The 20,162-nt window shown below is 45.8% G+C and overlaps 1 protein-coding gene across 1 annotated transcript in view; it reads right to left on the bottom strand.

Moving 5' to 3' along the window:
- pla2g4ab (phospholipase A2, group IVAb (cytosolic, calcium-dependent)) overlaps positions 1 to 20,162 on the bottom strand; it is a 64,805-nt gene that overhangs the window by 11,814 nt on the left and 32,829 nt on the right. Inside the window, exons 13-16 of the mRNA XM_031785571.1 lie at positions 15,239 to 15,304; positions 11,252 to 11,494; positions 9,049 to 9,233; positions 8,689 to 8,878 (exon numbers count right to left, since the gene is read on the bottom strand). Coding sequence (XP_031641431.1) covers positions 8,689 to 8,878; positions 9,049 to 9,233; positions 11,252 to 11,494; positions 15,239 to 15,304 — 684 coding nt within the window. The remainder of the gene's footprint in view (positions 1 to 8,688; positions 8,879 to 9,048; positions 9,234 to 11,251; positions 11,495 to 15,238; positions 15,305 to 20,162) is intronic.

The raw sequence follows: 20,162 nt of genomic DNA, 5'->3' as shown, positions 1-20,162 counted from the left end.
CTTTTATCGATTCAGGTGCCGATGGCAGCTTTATTGATGCCGACTTGGTGGAACAGCTGGGGCTTTCCAAGGAGCAATTGCCGGAAGCCATTGTAGCAACCACTCTGAACGGCAGTAGTCTGGCACGGATCACTATGAGGACTGAACCGGTTAAGATGTTGTTGTCGGGGAATCATTCAGAATTTATCTCCTTCTTCATTCTGTCCTCGCCCCATGTTCCTCTGGTTCTTGGTTACCCCTGGCTGAAGGAACACAATCCCTCGTTTGATTGGGTGACGGGGAAGATAACTAGTTGGAGCATTGATTGTCATGCTAACTGTCTTAGGACTGCCTGTTCTCCTGCCGTTTCCAGTCAGGTCAGTGCCTCTGCTCCTCCTGATTTGTCCCTGGTTCCAGAAACATATCACGAGTTGGGTGAAGTATTCAGTAAACAGAAGGCTCAGTCCCTTCCTCCCCACCGACTTTATGACTGTGCGATTAATCTGTTTCCTGGAGCCGCCTTTCCCAAGGGACGGTTATACAGTATCTCTCGACCTGAACGTGAGGCCTTGGAGACCTACATCAAGGAGTCTCTAGCTGCAAGTCTCATTCGGCCTTCGTCATCACCTCTGGGAGCAGGATTTTTTTTTGTGAGCAAGAAGGACGGCTCTCTTCGACCGTGTATTGATTATCGGGGTTTGAATGATATTACGGTCAAGAACAAGTATCCCCTGCCCTTGATGACCTCGGCTTTCGATTCTTTACAGGGTGCTACGGTTTTTACGAAGCTTGATTTACGTAATGCTTATCATTTGGTTCGGATCAAGGAGGGGGACGAGTGGTTGACTGGGTTCAATACTCCGATGGGACATTTCGAGTACCAGGTGATGCCGTTTGGACTGACCAACGCTCCTGCTGTGTTCCAAAGTATGGTGAATGACGTTCTGAGAGATATGATTGGTATTTTTGTGTTCGTTTACCTGGATGATATCCTCATCTTCTCGAAGGAGCTTTCTAGCCACGTTCAGCATGTCAAGCAGGTCCTGCAGCGGTTATTGGAGAACCGTCTGTTCGTGAAGGCTGAGAAGTGCGATTTTCACACCCACACGATGTCCTTCCTCGGGTACATCATCTCCAGGGGAGAGATCAAGATGGACCAAGAGAAGGTTCGGGCGGTTCGGGATTGGGTCCAGCCCGGTACGAGATTGCAGCTCCAGAGATTCCTGGGGTTTGCGAATTTTTATCGGAGGTTTATCTGTGATTACAGCCGGGTGGCCGCCCCTTTAACTGTACTGACGTCTTGCACCAGAAAGTTCTGTTGGTCTCCTGAGGCAGACCGAGCATTCCGAGATTTGAAGAGCCGATTCACCAACGCCCCGATTCTCTCTCAACCTGACACTTCCCGTCAGTTCGTTGTGGAGGTGGATGCGTCTGATGTGGGGGTGGGCGCCATCCTGTCCCAGCGTAGCTCCACTGACGGTAAACTCCATCCCTGCGCCTTCTACTCTTGTCGTCTTTCTCCAGCTGAAAGAAACTACGATGTGGGTAACCGGGAGCTTCTCGCTGTGAAGCTCGCCTTGGAGGAGTGGCGTCACTGGTTGGAGGGTACGGAGCAACCGTTTGTGGTCTGGACTGACCACAAGAATCTGGCTTACGGGCAATCGGCTAAACGTCTCAACTCCCGTCAGGCCCGGTGGGCTTTGTTTTTTGGACGCTTCAATTTTTCCCTGACGTTCCGACCTGGGTCGAAGAACGGGAAGGCGGACGCCCTGTCCCGGATGTTCTCCAAGACGGAGGAGAGTGGGGCCAAGACTGAGATGATTCTTCCCCAGAACGTTGTCGTGGGAGCCGTTACATGGAGGATTGAGGAGGAGGTGATGGCGGCTCTTCGGACACAGCCGGGCCCGATAACGGTCCACCCGGCCGGTTGTTCGTGCCTGAGTCGGTTCGTTCTGCTGTCCTTCAGTGGTCCCACGCCAGCAAGATAGCTTGTCACCCTGGTGTTGCTCGGACTATGGCGTTACTGCGCAGACGATTTTGGTGGCCTGCCATGGGAGAAGATACCCGGAGGTTTGTTGCCGCTTGTCCTGTTTGTGCGCAGAATAAGAGTACCAATCGGGCCAGCTCTGGGCTTCTTCACCCCTTACCTATTCCCCGGCGACCTTGGTCGCATCTGGCCCTGGATTTTGTCACGGGGTTGCCCTCTTCTGTTGGTAACACGGTTATTCTGACCATTGTGGATAGATTCAGCAAGTTTGCCCACTTTGTTCCCCTCTCCAAGCTGCCTTCTGCCACTGAGACGTCCGAGATCCTGGTTAGGGAGGTGTTCAGGGTCCACGGGTTGCCCTGTGACATTGTTTCTGACCGTGGTCCTCAGTTTACCTCTGCTGTCTGGAAGTCCTTCTGTTTGGCCATTGGAGCTACAGTCAGTCTCACATCTGGATTTCACCCCCAATCTAATGGTCAGGCGGAGAGAGCCAACCAGAAGATGGAGTCCACGCTGCGCTGTCTTGTTTCCTCTGATCCCACCTCTTGGTCCTCTCAATTACCCTGGGTTGAGTATGCTCATAATACTCTCCCTTCATCTGCCACTGGGATGTCTCCCTTCCAGTGCCTGTACGGTTACCAACCTCCCTTGTTTCCTTCTCAGGAGCGGGATCTCTCGGTTCCTTCTGTCCAGACCCACATTCGTCGTTGCCACCGCACCTGGCATCGGGCCAGGAAGGCCCTCCTTAAGGTTTCTGACCGGTATCAGATCCAGGCGAATCGTCGCCGTATTCCTGCCCCCGCTTATACCATTGGAGATAAGGTTTGGTTGGCTACACGGGATCTTCCTCTACGGACTGAGTCGAGGAAACTGTTTGTAGTGGAGAAGATCATTAATCCTGTTGTGGTCCGACTCAAGTTGCCTGCTACACTAAGAGTACATCCCACCTTTCATGTCTCCTGCCTCAAGCCGGTTCTCCTCAGTCCTCTGTTGCCCCCTCCTCCTCATCCTCCTCCTCCTCGGATGATCGGAGGTGGTCCTGTCTACACGGTGCGCCGCATCATGGACTCCAGACGGCGGGGTCGAGGGTTCCAGTATTTAGTGGATTGGGAAGGATATGGTCCTGAGGAGAGGAGTTGGATTCCTCGGCATCAGATCCTTGACGATGACCTGCTTCGTGACTTTTACCGCCTCCACCCTGGCGCTCCGGGTAGTCCGCCCGGTGGCGTTCGTCGGAGGGGGGGTACTGTCACGAATCCCGTTTCCTGAGTCTGATATTTGCCAGTGTTCTGTCCTGGAGTGTGTTTTCCGGCGTCCTGGAACGCACCCTGTCTGGTTGCCGGGCAATGTAGCCAGTTGGGAGTTCTGATTACCCGCACCTGTATCCCATCAGCTATCTGCACACCTGGTCCTGATCATCATCTCTCCTCTTCATAAGCCCGGACCTGACAACCATTCCCTGCCGGATCGTTAGCCATGAACAGTATGTTGTGCCATAGTATCAGCCTCAAGTTGGATAGAATTTGTTTTGTTGTTTTGTACGTCTTGCTTGCCTTAAACTTACCTCCGTTTGTTCTGTCTTCAGTTACTCACCCGGATCATTTACCCCATTCCCGCCTGGTCGTCGGAGGATTCCGCTTCCCCATTGGATCCACCTATTTACTCCCATCAACTCACCACCGCTGCCCGCTACGCCACCTGGATATATCTACCCATTCACATTCACTTGTAAATAAATACTCACCTTCTTCCTACTCTCCTTGTCCTGGTCTGCTTCTGGGTTCAATTTTGAAGAAACGTGACAGCAACTCTGCCTAGAAGGGCAGCATCCCGGAGTCGCCTCTTCACTTTGCACACATTTCTAAAAATCAGTTTTTGCTTTGTCATTATGGGGTATTGTGTGTAGATTGATGAGTAAAAAAACTATTTAATCCATTTCAGAATAAGGCTGTAATGTAATTTGTTTTTGAAAAGGTCAAGGGGTCTGAATACTTTCCGAATGCACTGTATTATATTATGTTATGTCTTGTTAGGACACCTACAAGAATGTCAAAACCCACATTTATTCCAATGTGTTTTTTCCCTGCCAAGAAGTTTATTTTTGTTTGATAATTTGTTTCTTAAGTCCTTTGTTGTTGTTGTTATGAATGATGTATATTGTCATTTTTTTCCTTCATATTGTATTTAACATATTATGTTAAATATCTAGCAGAAAATAGACTTCATGACACTGTCACCATCCTGTCCTAATGGACTAAGTAAATATTCTTTATGACATTGTCAAGAAGCATTATGACATCATAATAATATAAGTCAGATAGGCCTAGTCATAAAGAGGGTGTCTTGTCCTGAAATCTTTTTCTGCATTCATCCCAGTCATCAGCAACAGAACATTAAATAAAGGTAAAAAAAAAAATACAGTATGCTAGGGCTGTCTCCGACTACATTTTTCCATATATAGACACATCCTATGTGTTTTTATCAAATCAACTATATGCACTGAGCTTGTCTGATGCTTTAAGCAAATTGTTTGATTAAATAATTAAGACACACAAATGACTAGAGGACCACAATTGACTTGATTGTGCTGGGCCTGGCTCAGACTTGCTGCACTGTGTTAAAAAAAAGACTCTCCTCCCTGCTGCAGCGACCACCACAGAACATCAACATGTTTATCACGCTGTACGTGTTGCTGAAGCTGCAACATATTCACAGCCATTTCTGACTGAAAAGTTTTGTTACCGAAATCCATCATTTGTTAAGAAAAACATTCTCTATTCCCTCAACCCTTGCTCTCTTCATGTGACACATATATGCTTTACATGCACGTGACCAATAGGGCCTGACATATAGCATATCATTATCACATCAATAAACTGGTTATAAACTTGATAGACTGGTTACAAACTCGGGGGCTCCCGAGTGGCGCAGTGGTCTAAGACACTATGTCACTACAGACACCCTGGTTTGAATGCAGGCTGTATCACAACCGGCTGCGATTGGGAGTCCCATAGGGCGACACACAATTGGCCCAGCATCGTCCGGGTTTGGCCGGGGTAGGCCGTCATTGTAAATAAGATTTTGTTCTTAACTGACTTGCCTAGTTAAATAAAGGTTCAATAAAAAAATCAACTCACAATGTAACACATGACATAAAAATGGATGCACACGACGTGACAAATAAACTTGAAACAGGGGGAACGTTTACTGGTTGCACAGGAGGTAAAGGGGAAGTCAGATGTGTGGAATTAATTTGACAAGATGTGGAAAATACTGGAGATCAAGAAAAATAAGCTAAGGAGCCAGCACTGCGTTGTCACGTTCTGACCTTTATTTCCTTTGTTTTGTATTTATTTAGTATGGTCAGGGCGTGAGTTGGGTGGGCAGTCTATGTTTGATTTTCTATGATTTGGGGTTTTCTATGTTTCAGCCTAGTATGGTTCTCAATCAGAGGCAGGTGTCATTAGTTGTCTCTGATTGAGAATCATACTTAGGTAGCCTGGGTGTCACTGTGTGTTTGTGGGTGATTGTTCCTGTCTTTGTGTTTGCACCAGATGGGACTGTTTTAGGTTTTCTCACATTTGTTGTTTTGTTAGTTATCTCATGTGTAGTTTCTTTATAAATTAAAGAATATGAATAACCACCACGCTGCGCTTTGGTCCGCCTCTCCTTCAGATGAAGAAAACCATTACAGAATCACCCACCAACCATGGACCAAGCGGCGTGGTAACGGGCAACGGCAAAAGCAGCAGCAGGAGCAGCAGCAGTGGGAAAGGCTGCACTATTTGGAGAGATGGACTTGGGAGGAGATTCTAGACGGTAAAGGAGCCTGGGCAGAGCCAGGAGAATATTGCCGCCCCAAGGCCGAGCTGGAGGCAGCAAAAGCAGAGAGGCGGCATTATGAGGAACTAGCACGGCAGAGCGGATGGAAGCCCGAGAGTCAGCCCCAAAAATTTCTTGGGGGGGGGCTCACAGGGAGTATGGCTATGCCAGGTAGGAGACCTGTGCAAACTCCCTGTGGTTACCGGGGGGCAAGAGAGACCGGGCAGGCACCGTGTTATGCGGTGGAGCGCACGGTGTCCCCAGTGCAGGTGCACAGCCCGGTGCGGTACATTCCAGCTCCGCGTATCGGCCGGGCTAGAGTGGGCATCGAGCCAAGTGCCATGAAGCCGGCTCTACGCATCTGGTCTCCAGTGCGTCTCCTTGGGCCGGCTTACATGGCACCAACCTTGCGCACGGTGTCCCCGGTTCGCCTGCATAGCCCAGTGCGGGCTATTCCACCTCGCCGCACTGGCAGGGCGACCGGGACCATTCAACCGGGTAAGGTTGGGCAGGCTCGGTGCTCAAGAGCTCCAGTGCGCCTGCACGGCCCGGTCTATCCGTCACCACCTCCACGCACCAGCCCTCCGGTGGCAGCCCCCCGCACCAGGCTGTCTCTCCGGCCCATCCTTACAGGGGCTCCCGCCTGTCCGGCGCCGATGCCGGAGTCTCCCGCCTGTCCGGCGCCGCTGCCGGAGTCTCCCGCCTGTCCGGCGCCGCTGCCGGTGACTCCCGCCTGTCCGGCGCCGCTGCCGGAGTCTCCCGCCTGTCCGGCGCCGCTGCCGGAGTCTCCCGCCTGTCCGGCGCCGCTGCCGGAGCCTCCCGCCTGTCCGGCGCCGCTGCCGGAGTCTCAGGCGCCAGAGCCCCTCAGCCCAGAGGCGCCAGAGCTTCTGCCCCTCTGTCCAGAGCTTCTGCCCCTCTGTCCAGAGCTTCTGCCCCTCTGTCCAGAGCTTCTGCCCCTCTGTCCCGAGCTGCCCCTCTGTCCAGTGGGGTCATTGAGAGGGGTGGCCATGGTGAGAAAGCCATGGAGGCGGACAATAAGGCGGACTAAGACAATGGTGAGGTGGGGTCCGCGTCCCGCGCCAGAGCCGCCACCGCGGACAGACGCCCACCCAGACCCTCCCCTATAGGTCAAGGTTTTGCGGCCGGAGTCCGCACCTTTGGGGGGGGGGGTACTGTCACGTTCTGACCTTTATTTCCTTTGTTTTGTATTTATTTAGTATGGTCAGGGCGTGAGTTGGGTGGGCAGTCTATGTTTGATTTTCTATGATTTGGGGTTTTCTATGTTTCAGCCTAGTATGGTTCTCAATCAGAGGCAGGTGTCATTAGTTGTCTCTGATTGAGAATCATACTTAGGTAGCCTGGGTGTCACTGTGTGTTTGTGGGTGATTGTTCCTGTCTTTGTGTTTGCACCAGATGGGACTGTTTTAGGTTTTCTCACATTTGTTGTTTTGTTAGTTATCTCATGTGTAGTTTCTTTATAAATTAAAGAATATGAATAACCACCACGCTGCGCTTTGGTCCGCCTCTCCTTCAGATGAAGAAAACCATTACATGCGTACATATTATGTGCCAAACAGCTGTTGTTAGATTACAACAATTTTTCTGACCATTTGGAACAATGTAAACAACACCAAATAAATTGTAAGCGTACTAGAGAGTATGCTGTAACGATTATTTTTATTTTTTGTAAAGCCTCTATTACGGTACATCAAAGTCTAAAAACAGTCGCATTAATTGGTTAATGAAATTTCCCGAAATGGAACAGTTTAGGCCTATTTATTGTTTATGCTAATTATTAAATGGTTGCATTTTTTATTTTATTTTAAAACTAAAATGCTTGATTGCATTTCACGTCATGAATAACTCGTATGCTGTGTGATGACATGAACAAATAAATGATTGATTGATACAGTAGCCTATATAAGTATTGAAATATAGGCCTAACTAAGTTACGGTTTTAAGACTAAACCGGATGCTCTCTTTGGCCTACAGCTCAATGGTGGTTATACAAGGCTGCTACACTAACCCTACTAATGATAATGACATTACTTATTATTATAAGGATGATCATAATAATAGTAATAATAACAATAAGAAGGAGATCAAGGAAAAAGGAGGGTTATTATTGTTATAAATTATTATTTGGACGAGCATTAAATACATTATAAATAATACCAGAGAGGCTGGTCTAACAAAATAAGTGTAAAGCCTTTATTACAGCATAGCAAAGATTAAAAACAGCAAGAGGCTTGGTGCTCACGGAATCATTAGACTACCAACCAAACAGTAAAACAGGCAACAGAAGCAGGATCTGTCTTATTTCTGTAGATATGGATGATTAATAAAGCCAGGCACATTTAACAGTTAGGCTGTTGATTATAGACCTATTTAAGTTGGGATTTCCTCTCTCCTCACTTTTCTTAGACGATTAAGGCAAGGGCTGTTTTCTCATCTCCTAACTCAACTGCTGCCTCCACCACATTGTTCTCAACACCATGCTGATTAACTTTACTATTATGCACATAGCTACAAGCGCCAAATCAACAGAGCACTGATGTGTTTCAGAACCGCGGACAGCGACCATTTGTTATGAAAAACTGTATTTGTATTGCATCATTGTACATAATATAAGTCTTAGACTGATGGACTGTACCATCCCCACAGCCTCCACAATGGATCAGTCCACTCAACCAGGCACCAATCAGACAGGTGTCTTATACACCATGATTTTCTTTCTTTTTTTTTCTCTTGTAAACCAGACTACTGTTCGACTAAAGAAATCTAATATATTTCACATACACAACCTATACAGACATGCATATGGTATACACAAGAGTTGTGGAGTCGAATAATAGTGACTTGGTCCTACCTCAGGTATACAGTACACATACAGTACTTACCAGGGGCTTTGAATGTCCTGAAGTTGATGTTGACCAGGACAAAATGGATGACAGTGGGGCAGTTCCGTTCCCCCTTTTTTGGCTTGAAGACGTAGCACTCTTTCAGGCCCTCGCGGTCAAACACTTTAGGGTCGATCTTAGGGAATGGCAGTTTGTTCATCCGGGCCCACTTCTCAGCCAGCAGAAGCTCCTACATACCAAACACAAGTCAAAAAGCTAGCCTCTTGATTACTATTGCATAGTTTAATTATTAAAACTTTTATCCGAACACCTTAATAATGACAATGATAAAATGAAATAAACACATAAACATTTTAAAACTAGGAAGTACTGGCAGGTGGCGCTTGTCATCACAATGACCTTGAAGGGCGGGCTGGAGTCGCTGGGGCGAGCTGAGAAGTCGAAGGAGATGATGAGGTCGACGCCACGCTGCGGCCGCAGGATGAGGGGGTACGGGAGGTTATAGGTCAAACCACTGTCTACTATATGGATCTTCTTACTCTTCACGTCCAGGGGCTCGTAGATATCAGCAAACTCATCGGGGTCTGAGAACGTTATGGAATACGATGCAGAATAAATTGCAGAACGTGTTAAGGTAGAAATGCGTAAGGGAATTTGTGTGGTTGGGTATGTGTGTGTGTGTGTGTGTGTGTGTGTGTGTGTGTGTGTGTGTGTGTATGGTCATACTATAGCGGTTTCCATTTGTACACAGCCTGGCATTTAGTAACGCTATTATACTGTAACTGTACTGTAATTGAGGCAGTTTTATTATGCACTCAGACTTAAATAAAATCACCAGCATAACCTTTCAATAACTCCACTGTAAGTCTATTGAATAGTACACAGCTCCAACAAGAGCTCTATTGCCAAGTTCTACTGGATCTAGAATCTGCTTTATTTAGACTCTAACAACAGTCAAACAGGTTCAGTGGGGCAAAAAATATTTAGTCAGCCCCCAATTGTGCAAGTTTTCCCACTTAAAAAGATGAGAGAGGCCTGACATTTTCATCATAGGTACACTTCAACTATGACAGACAAAATGAGAAAAAAATATCCAGAAAATCACATTGTATGATTTTTAATGAATGAATTAGCTAATTATGGTGGAAAATTAGTATTTGGTCACCTACAAACAAGCAAGATTTCTGGCTCTCACAGACCTGTAACTTCTTCTTTAAGAGGCTCCTCTGTCCTCCACTCGTTACCTGTATTAATGGCACCTGTTTGAACTTGTTATCAGTATAAAAGACACCTGTCCACAACCTCAAACAGTCACACTCCAAACTCAACTATGGCCAAGACCAAAGAGCTGTCAAAGGACACCAGAAACAGAATTGTAGACCTGCACAAGGCTGGGAAGACTGAATCTGCAACAGGTAAGCAGCTTGGTTTGAAGAAATCAACTGTGGGAGCAATTATTAGGAAATGGAAGACATACAAGACGACTGATAATCTCCCTCGATCTGGGGCTCCACGCAAGATCTCACCCCGTGGGGTCAAAATGATCACAAGAACGGTGAGCAAAAATCCCAGAACCACACGGGGGTACCTAGTGAATGACCTGCAGAGAGCTGGGACCAAAGTAACAAAGCCTACACACTACGCCGCCAGGGACTCAAATCCTGCAGTGCCAGACGTGTCCCCCTGCTTAAGCCAGTGCATGTCCAGGCCCGTCTGAAGTTTGCTAGAGAGCATTTGGATGATCCAGAAGAAGATTGGGAGAATGTCATATGGTCAGATGAAACCAAAATATAACTTTTTAACTCAACTCGTCGTGTTTGGAGGACAAAGAATGCTGAGTTGCATCCAAATAACACCATACCTACTGTGGGGGGTGGAAACATCATGGGGGTGGAAACATCATGCTTTGGGGCTGTTTTTCTGCAAAGGGACCAGGACGACTGATCTGTGTAAAGGAAAGAATGAATGGGGCCATGTATCGTGAGATTTTGAGTGAAAACCTCCTTCCATCAGCAAGGGCATTGAAGATGAAACGTGGCTGGGTCTTTAAGCATGACAATGATCCTAAACACACCACCCGGGCAACGAAGGAGTGGCTTCGTAAGAAGCATTTCAAGGTCCTGGAGTGGCCTAGCCAGTCTCCAGATCTCAACCCCATAGAAAATCTTTGGAGGGAGTTGAAAGTCTGTGTTGCCCAGCAACAGCCCCAAAACATCACTGCTCTAGAGGAGATCTGTATGGAGGAATGGGCCAAAATACCAGCAACAGTGTGTGAAAACATTGTGAAGACTTACAGAAAACATTTGACCTCTGTCATTGCAAACAAAGGGTATATCACAAAGTATTGAGATAAACTTTTGTTATTGACCAATTCATTAAAAAGCCTACAATGTGATTTTCTGGATTTTTTTCTCTCATTTTGTCTGTCATAGTTGAAGTGTACCTGTGATGAAAATTACAGGCCTCTCTCATCTTTTTAAGTGGGAGAACTTGCACAATTGGTGGCTGACTAAATACTTTTTTGCCCCACTGTATATCTGGAATCTAGAATCTAGAATGTGTTACATCCAGAACTCCTGGATCGCCAGATTTGACATCTGACCTGTGACAGCGTCCACCTCATCCTCGACGGAGGCGCAGGAGTTCTGGTACATGAAGTCTCCGAAGGTGGAGAAGGGCATGTTGGTGTTGAGGTTGAGGCCCAGCATGAAGTTATGGACCTTCCCCGCCCGCCCCTCCCGTGTGTTGAACAGGGATGAGTCGCTGAAGAGGGAGGTGATCATTCGCTGGACCCAGCTGTTCTGGGCGGTGCGGTGGTACTCATCATCCGGGTTCTCACTGCCTCCTGGAAAGGAGAGAGATATTGAAATCAGAAAACATGCAAGGGAGAGAGAAGGGGACAATGTTGATAAAGAGAGGCACATGGGATGTACTTGTAGGCTTACAGGATATTTGGTAGCTAGAGGTGCTTGATAGTCCTTGATCTGAAGTGCACACCTGTAGATCTGGACTTTTCTCCCTGGCACTTACAGTTGAAGTCGCAGGTTTACATACACTTAGGTTGGAGTCATTAAAACTAGTTTTTCAATCACTCCACAAACTCTAGTTTTGGCAAGTCGGTTAGGACATCTACTTTGTGCATGACACAAGTCATTTTTCAAAAATTGTTTACAGACAGATTATTTCACTTATAATTCACTGTATCGCAATTCCAGTGGGTCAGAAGTTTACGTACACTAAGTTGACTGTGCCTTTAAACAGCTTGGAAAATTCCCCAAAATTATGTCATGGCTTTAGAAGCTTCTCATAGACTAATTGACATCATTTGAGTTAATTGGAGGTGTACCTGTGGATGTATTTCAAGGCCTACCTAAAAACTCAGTGCCTCTTTTCTTGACATCATGGGAAAATCAAAATAAATCAGCCAAGACCTCAGAAAAAAAATTGGAGGCCTCCACAAGTCTGGTTCATCCGTGTGATTTCCAAAGGCCTGAAGGTACCACGTTCATCTGTACAAACAATAGTACGCAAGTATAAAAACCATGGGACCACGCAGCCGTCATACCGCTCAGGAAGGAGACGCGTTCCGTCTCCTAGAGATTAATGTACTTTTGTGCGAAAAGTGCAAATCAATCCCAGAACAACAGCAAAGGACCTTGTGAAGATACTGGAGGAAACTGGTACAAAAGTACCTATATCCACATAAAACTATTTCGAAAATCAACATAACCTGAAAGGCCGCTCAGCAAGGAAGAAGCCACTGCAAAGCCAGTCTATGGTTTGCAACTGCACATGGGGACATAGATCGTACTTTTTGGAGAAATGTCCTCTGGTCTGATGAAACAAAAATAGAACTGTTTGGCCATAATGCCCATCGTTATGTTTGGAGGAAAAAGGGGGAGGCTTGCAAGCCAAAGAACACCACCCCAACCGTGAAGCACAGGGTGGCAGCATCATGTTGTGGGGGTGGCAGCATCATGTTGTGGGGGTGCTTTGCTGCAGGAGGGACTGGTGCACATCACAAAATAAATGGCTTCATCAGGAAGGAAAATTATGTGGATATATTGAAGCATCAACTCAAGACATCAGTCTGGAAGTTAAAGCTTGGTCGCAAATGGGTCTTCCAAATGGACAATGACCCTAAGCATACTTCCAAAGTTGTGGCAAAATGGCTTAAGGACAACAAAGTCAAGGTATTGGAGTGGTCATCACAAAGCCCTGACCTCAATCCCATAGAAAATTTGTGGGCAGAACTGAAAAAGCTTGTGCGAGCAAGGAGGCCTACCAACCTGACTCAGTTACACCAGCTCTCGTCAGGAGGAATGGGACAAAATTCACCCAACTTATTGTGGGAAGCTTGTGGAAGGCTATGCGAAACGTTTGACCCAAATTAAACAATTTAAAGGCAATGCTACCAAATACTAATTGAGTGTATGTAAACTTCTGACCCACTGGGAATGTGATGAAATAAATAAAAGCTGAAAAAAATAATTCTCTCTGCTATTATTCTGACATTTCACATTCTTAAAATAAAGTGGTGATCCTAACTGACTTAAGACAGGTAATTTTTTAAAACTGAGTTTAAATGTACTTGGCTAAGGTGTATGTAAACCTCCGACTTCAACTCTAACTGATCAATCAATCAGTCCACACACCTGAATACCCAGGTATAATACTATCACATACAGTATATACTGTAAAGTAGGTATATTCAGTCTGATAGTACAAGGACTGGAGTTGTGACTGGAGATGTGTACCTGTGCCCTTTTTACTTACACATGACCAAGCACCTTCCCTCTCTATCATCGCTCTCTCTCTCCCTATAATCGTTCTCTATCATCTCTCTCTCTATATATAATCTCTCTCTATCATCTCTCTCTCTCTCCCTATAATCTTTCTCTATCATCTCTCTCTATATATATAATCTCTCTCTATCATCTCTCTGTAACATCTCTCTATCTCTCTCTCTCTCTCCACAACACTAACACCTACCACATATAAACAGAGATTGATCACTTCAGAGGCTAGCCACCCACACATTCTTGACCCACAACAGGTTTAACAGAGACAAAAAAATCATCAGAGCCATTATCTACCAACCACACCCACATTAAAAAAATACTACAGTTAACTATAGAATACTACAGTACTTACTATAGAATTCTTTAGTAAACTGTAGTATAATGTAGAATACTATACTACACTGTAGTATCCCTCAAACATGTAGTACTTAAAATGTTGTATAAAATATGTAGTATACTGTAGAATACTATAGTACATTTTATAGTATTATCCACAAAAAAAGCACTCCGGTAAATACCACAGTAATGTCCGCAAAAACACTAGACTTTTTGAACAATATTAAATACTACAGTATTTAATTTGAATATACCAGCCCATTCCCCTCCCCCTATCTCAATTTGTGCCAGACCATATATTGTGTTCCCTACAGGTTGTAGAAGAGAGCAGAATCTCTGAATTATCTGTTCAGAACCCAGTCCTAACTCCCTACAGGTTGTAGAAAAGAGCAGAATCTCTGAACTATCTGTTCAGAACCCAGTCCTAACTCCCTACAGGTTGTAGAAAAGAGCAGAATCTCTGAATTATCTGTTCAGAACCCAGTCCTAACTCCCTACAGGTTGTAGAAGAGAGCAGAATCTCTGAATTATCTGTTCAGAACCCAGTCCTAACTCCCTACAGGTTGTAGAAAAGAGCAGAATCTCTGAATTATCTGTTCAGAACCCAGTCCTAACTCCCTACAGGTTGTAGAAAAGAGCAGAATCTCTGAACTATCTGTTCAGAACCCAGTCCTAACTCCCTACAGGTTGTAGAAAAGAGCAGAATCTCTGAATTATCTGTTCAGAACCCAGTCCTAACTCCCTACAGGTTGTAGAAGAGAGCAGAATCTCTGAATTATCTGTTCAGAACCCAGTCCTAACTCCCTACAGGTTGTAGAAAATGTGCTCTTCTAGTATTTCTCCAGTAGGTTTCCTGAAGGAGAAATAATCCACTTCTATGTCAAAGATAATAAAACAAAAACACTACAGTAAATACTATATTACAATCTGCAAAAACACTACATGAATTACTATATTATATACTACAGCTTTATTTTACGACAGTATTTATACTATAGTTAACTGTAAATACTTAACAGTATTCACTATAGTATTTATACCATAGTAAGTATACAATAGTATTTTTTTCATGTGGGCACAGAGACAGCCACGCTAGCTACATCTGCTAAGAACAACCACTGACAGCTAGTTGAACCTGATGCAACACGGTTGGTTTAATTGCCAGGGGGTGAAATTAAGTCTGATGCACTCACCTCAACTTATGTTCCAGCATGTGTAACCTTTATTTATGCATACATACATAAGAATGTGTTATAATTAAATAAAGGAAAGAGACGTAACATATGAAAAATGCAGCGTCGGGGCGGTGACTTCCCAGAAGCAGTTTAAATATGTCACAACAGAAGCTGATGCATTGCAGAGATTTGTTCCAACCATTAGACCATACACTTGTTCAGGATTCTGTTAATTTCCTATGAATAGTTGTGCTTCATGGGTATTGTAGTCCTCACCTTTCCGAGGCTCCTCGTCATTGTCCATACTCTCCTCCCCCACGATGTGTTGAGGTTTTATCTGTTCTGTGGGAAGAGACAAGGACATCTTCCTCAATCACATCCAAGTCTTCAGTCACCATCTCATGGCCTAACCGCAATTCACTTTCCATTGTTTAGGCCCTACCTTTCTATAAACTAATGGCTTACATAACAAACACAATAAAATAATCTGCGTATAACATAAATCAGTCAGTTCTTGGAATGTGTGTAGGAGTATATGTGTAGTCACTGCACTTGCAAGCTGGTATGTACTGTATTGTTGTGTAGGTGTGGGTGTTGGTGAATTACCGGTATGTGTGTGTGTGTTGGTGAATGACCGGTGTGTGTGTGTGTGTGTTGGTGTGTTAAAAGGTCAAATCAAACCTCAATAGCCCATTAACCAAACATCTTCATAAACCTTTATAAATAGTGACAGGAAGCTGAACATCATTTTTGTTTCCATTGAAGGGAATCACACCCTCATCTGAGAAAACCCAGGAGAAAGTTATTTTTGGAACCGATTGACGGGTGTGATGTGAGTTGGCATCAGGTACAGCTGTCACTCGCGTGTCACATAAAGCTGCTTAATAGGAAACAGACTACAATGGGAGGTGCAGTTGGCTTGCGTTTTGCAGAGCAGACACGACACATTGGAATGGGGACTGTGGGCTAACACATCAAATTGGAACTAAGCCTTTGAGATTAGCACAATAAGTGCCTCAAGGTATCAGTCACTGGGACAATGTTGTATGAGCTGCACTGTAAGTAGATACTAGAAAGGTGTACGCAGGGCTCTTAATTAAACATGTTCAATGGTAGCAGTAGTGCTCCCAACCTTAAAAAGTTAGGAGCACCAGAAAATATAACCTATATGAATTCTAGGTACTTCTGAAGCATACACTACATTACCAAAAGTATGTGGACTCGTCAAACAGCTCATTCCAAAATCATGGGAATTAATATTTGGTTGGTCCCCCCTTGCTGCTATAACAGAATCAACTCATCTGGGAAGGATTTCCAACTAGGCAAATCAGTTAAAAACAAAATCTTATTTACAATGATGGCCTACCCCGGGCCAAGCCCTAACGGCACTGGGCCAATTGTGCACCGACCTATTGGACTCCCAATCACAGCCGGTTGTGATAGAGCCTGGACTTGAACCAGGGTCTGTAGTGACACTTCTAGCACTGAGATGCAGTGCCTTTGCGCCACTCGGGAGCACTATGAACATAAACAGGGCTCTAACTCCTCTTGCTCCACAATGAGATGCAGGCCAGGCAGCAGGTGGTAAGCCAGCCTGCCAGCTTAGTGTAGTCTGCCACTAGCACAGTCAGTGTAGTCAGCTCAGGTATCCCCATTGAGACCGTGTCTGTGCCTCGCTCTAGGTTGGGCAAAACTAAACATGGCGGTGTTTGCCATACCAATCTCACTGGAATAAAGACCTGCTCCATTCTTGTTATTATTGAAAGAGATTGTGATATCTCACATCTCAAAATAGGACAACTTAGTGTTATATCACTAACTTCCAAGGCAGTTATAGTCAATGAACTAATCACTGATCATAATCTTGATGTGATTGGCCTGACCGAAACATGGCTTAAGCCTAATGAATTGACTGTGTTAAATGAGGCCTCTCCTCCTGGTTACACTAGTGACCATATGCCCTGCGCATCCCGCAAAGGCGGAGGTGTTGCTAACATTTACGATAGCAAATTTCAATTAACCAAATCAAAATGACTGCGTTTTCATCTTTTGAGCTTCTAGTCATGAAATCTATGCAGCCTACTCAATCACTTTTTATTGCTACTGTTTACAGGCCTCCTGGGCTGTACATAGCGTTCCTCACTGAGTTTCCTGAATTACTATCGGATCTTGTAGTCATGGCAGATAATATTAATATTTTTTGGGTGACTTTAATATTCACATGGAAAAGTCCACAGACCCACTCCAAAAGGCATTCGGAGCCATCATCAGTGGGTTTTGTCCAACATGTCTCTGGACCTGCCACAGTCATATTCTGGACCAAGTTATGTCCCGTGGAATAAATATTGTGGATCTTAATATTTTTTCCTTATAATCTTGGACTATCAGACCACCATTTTATTACATTTTCAATTGCAACAAACAATCTGCTTAGACCCCAACCAAGGATCTGTTACGGATCCACCCAGTACTGCTGCTCATTCGGTTTATCAGTCGACGTCACCGGCCTTCTAGGCTTCACTGAACTGGGAACATTATCCTCAACCACGGACTGTCTTGTCTGATTACGCACACCTGGTTCCCATTTCCCCTGATTAGTATGTAATTTATGTAACCGACTCTTTTCTCTGTATATATCAATGATGTTGCTCTTGCTGCGGGCGATTCCCTGATCCACCTCTACGCAGACGACACCATTCTATATACTTCCGGCCCGTCCTTGGACACTGTGCTATCTAACCTCCAAACGAGCTTCAATGCCATACAACACTCCTTCCGTGGCCTCCAACTGCTCTTAAACGCTAGTAAAACCAAATGCATGCTTTTCAACCGTTCGCTGCCTGCACCCGCACGCCTGACCAGCATCACCACCCTGGATGGTTCCGACCTTGAATATGTGGACATCTATAAGTACCTAGGTGTCTGGCTAGACTGTAAACTCTCCTTCCAGACTCATATCAAACATCTCCAATCGAAAATCAAATCAAGAGTCGGCTTTCTATTCCGCAACAAAGCCTCCTTCACTCACGCCGCCAAACTTACCCTAGTAAAACTGACTATCCTACCGATCCTCGACTTTGGCGATGTCATCTACAAAATTGCTTCCAACACTCTACTCAGCAAACTGGATGCAGTTTATCACAGTGCCATCCGTTTTGTCACTAAAGCACCTTATACCACCCACCACTGCGACTTGTATGCTCTAGTCGGCTGGCCCTCGCTACATATTCGTCGCCAGACCCACTGGCTCCAGGTCATCTACAAGTCCATGCTAGGTAAAGCTCCGCCTTATCTCAGTTCACTGGTCACGATGGCAACACCCATCCGTAGCACGCGCTCCAGCAGGTGTATCTCACTGATCATCCCTAAAGCCAACACCTCATTTGGCCGCCTTTCGTTCCAGTACTCTGCTGCCTGTGACTGGAACGAATTGCAAAAATCGCTGAAGTTGGAGACTTTTATCTCCCTCACCAACTTCAAACATCTGCTATCTGAGCAGCTAACCGATCGCTGCAGCTGTACATAGTCTATTGGTAAATAGCCCACCCATTTTCACCTACCTCATCCCCATACTGTTTTTATTTATTTACTTTTCTGCTCTTTTGCACAGCAAAATCTCTACCTGTACATGTCCATCTGATCATTTATCACTCAAGTGTTAATCTGCAAAATTGTAATTATTCGCCTACCTTCTCATGCCTTTTGCACACAATGTATATAGACTCCCCTTTTTTTTCTACTGTGTTATTGACTTCTTAATTGTTTACTCCATGTGTAACTCTGTGTTGTCTGTTCACACTGCTATGCTTTATCTCGGCCAGGTCGCAGTTGCAAATGAGAACTTGTTCTCAACTAGCCTACCTGGTTAAATAAAGGTAAAAAAAAAATATATATATATATTTTTAAACTCCATTCCCCATTGTCCGTGTCGGTTATTGTTCCCATGTCCATTGGTCGTATGAGTAACTCTGCGTTGTTTCAGCTTCTGGGCTGTGTCTTTTGTGCATTGTGTATTAAGGGTCTCGTTCCGTGTCGTTCTACGAGCTTTACCCTCGCTCGTTTGTTTGGGTACACCCCAGTATTTTGTATACGTGTTTGTTTTGGGTGTATTAAAAAACCCTTATTATGTATTCTTGCGCCTGTCTCCAAATCCTTTATACCAGCGTGACAGAATAACCGACCAACAAATGGAGACAGCAGGAAAGGCCGAGATGGCGACCATTGTAGGCACAGTACAGCACCACGAGGACTGTCTCTCCAGACTCGGTATCGCCATGGACAGTGTGTTGGCAACCATCCTGCACTTGGAGCGGAACGTGCAATCTCCAGCACCGATTCTGGTACCAACTTCCACACCTCGACCTACCTCCGTTCCATCGGAGCCGGTCCGCGGTATACCCCTGTCCCTCTCGCAGCGCTTCTACGGCGAGCCAGCAAGATGCAAGGGTTTCCTTCTACAATGCGACCTCGCTACGCCGAGGCTGTTTCCGGAAGAGACAGGGTTGCCACCATCCTCTCAGCACTGACCGGACGGGCTCTGGACTGAGGTGCCGCAGTCTGGGAGGCAGACGGAACCGAGGTCGTCCTACAAGCGCATCAACCTCCTCTTCCACTCTGTGTTTGATCATCCTGTGGAGGGCCGAGAAGGGGGTGAAAGTGTACCCCGACTACGCCAGGGAGATAGGACCGCCTCGGAGTTCGCCCTTGAGTTCCAGACCGAGTTAGCCTGCCATGATGACAACCTGTCACTCGACCAGCTCATCAGCATTGGACAACCTCCTACGGTCCCGAAGTAAATCTTGCAGAATGCGCAGCCCATGGCTACATCAGCTCCGTGGCCAGAGCCGATGGAGGTGGGCTCGGCACGGTTTAGGTCTCCCCTGGTTGAGTTTGCATATCCCGGTTATTTCCTGGTCCGAGAGGAGAGTGTTGGGTTGGTCGCAGGAGTGTCAGGGGAGCTGTCTCACGGTGTCTGTCAACACCACTACGGTGAAAAGACCAGACTGTGCTCCTCAAGTGGATTTATCGGAGTAGTACCAGGATCTGCACAGGGTTTTTTTCTAAGACCCAGGCCACACCCCTGCCTCCCCATCGCCCCTGGGACTGTGCCATTGACCTGTTGTCTGATGCAGCCCTACCGAGAGGACATGTCTATCCCCTCTCCTATGCGGAGACCGAGGCCATGGAGACCTATGTACAG

This window comes from Oncorhynchus kisutch, linkage group LG13 (genome assembly GCF_002021735.2).
Source record: "Oncorhynchus kisutch isolate 150728-3 linkage group LG13, Okis_V2, whole genome shotgun sequence".
Classification (NCBI taxonomy): Eukaryota; Metazoa; Chordata; class Actinopteri; order Salmoniformes; family Salmonidae; genus Oncorhynchus; species Oncorhynchus kisutch.
The sequence above is the reverse complement of the archived record's forward strand: the minus strand, read 5'-3'. Positions and strand labels throughout refer to the sequence as shown.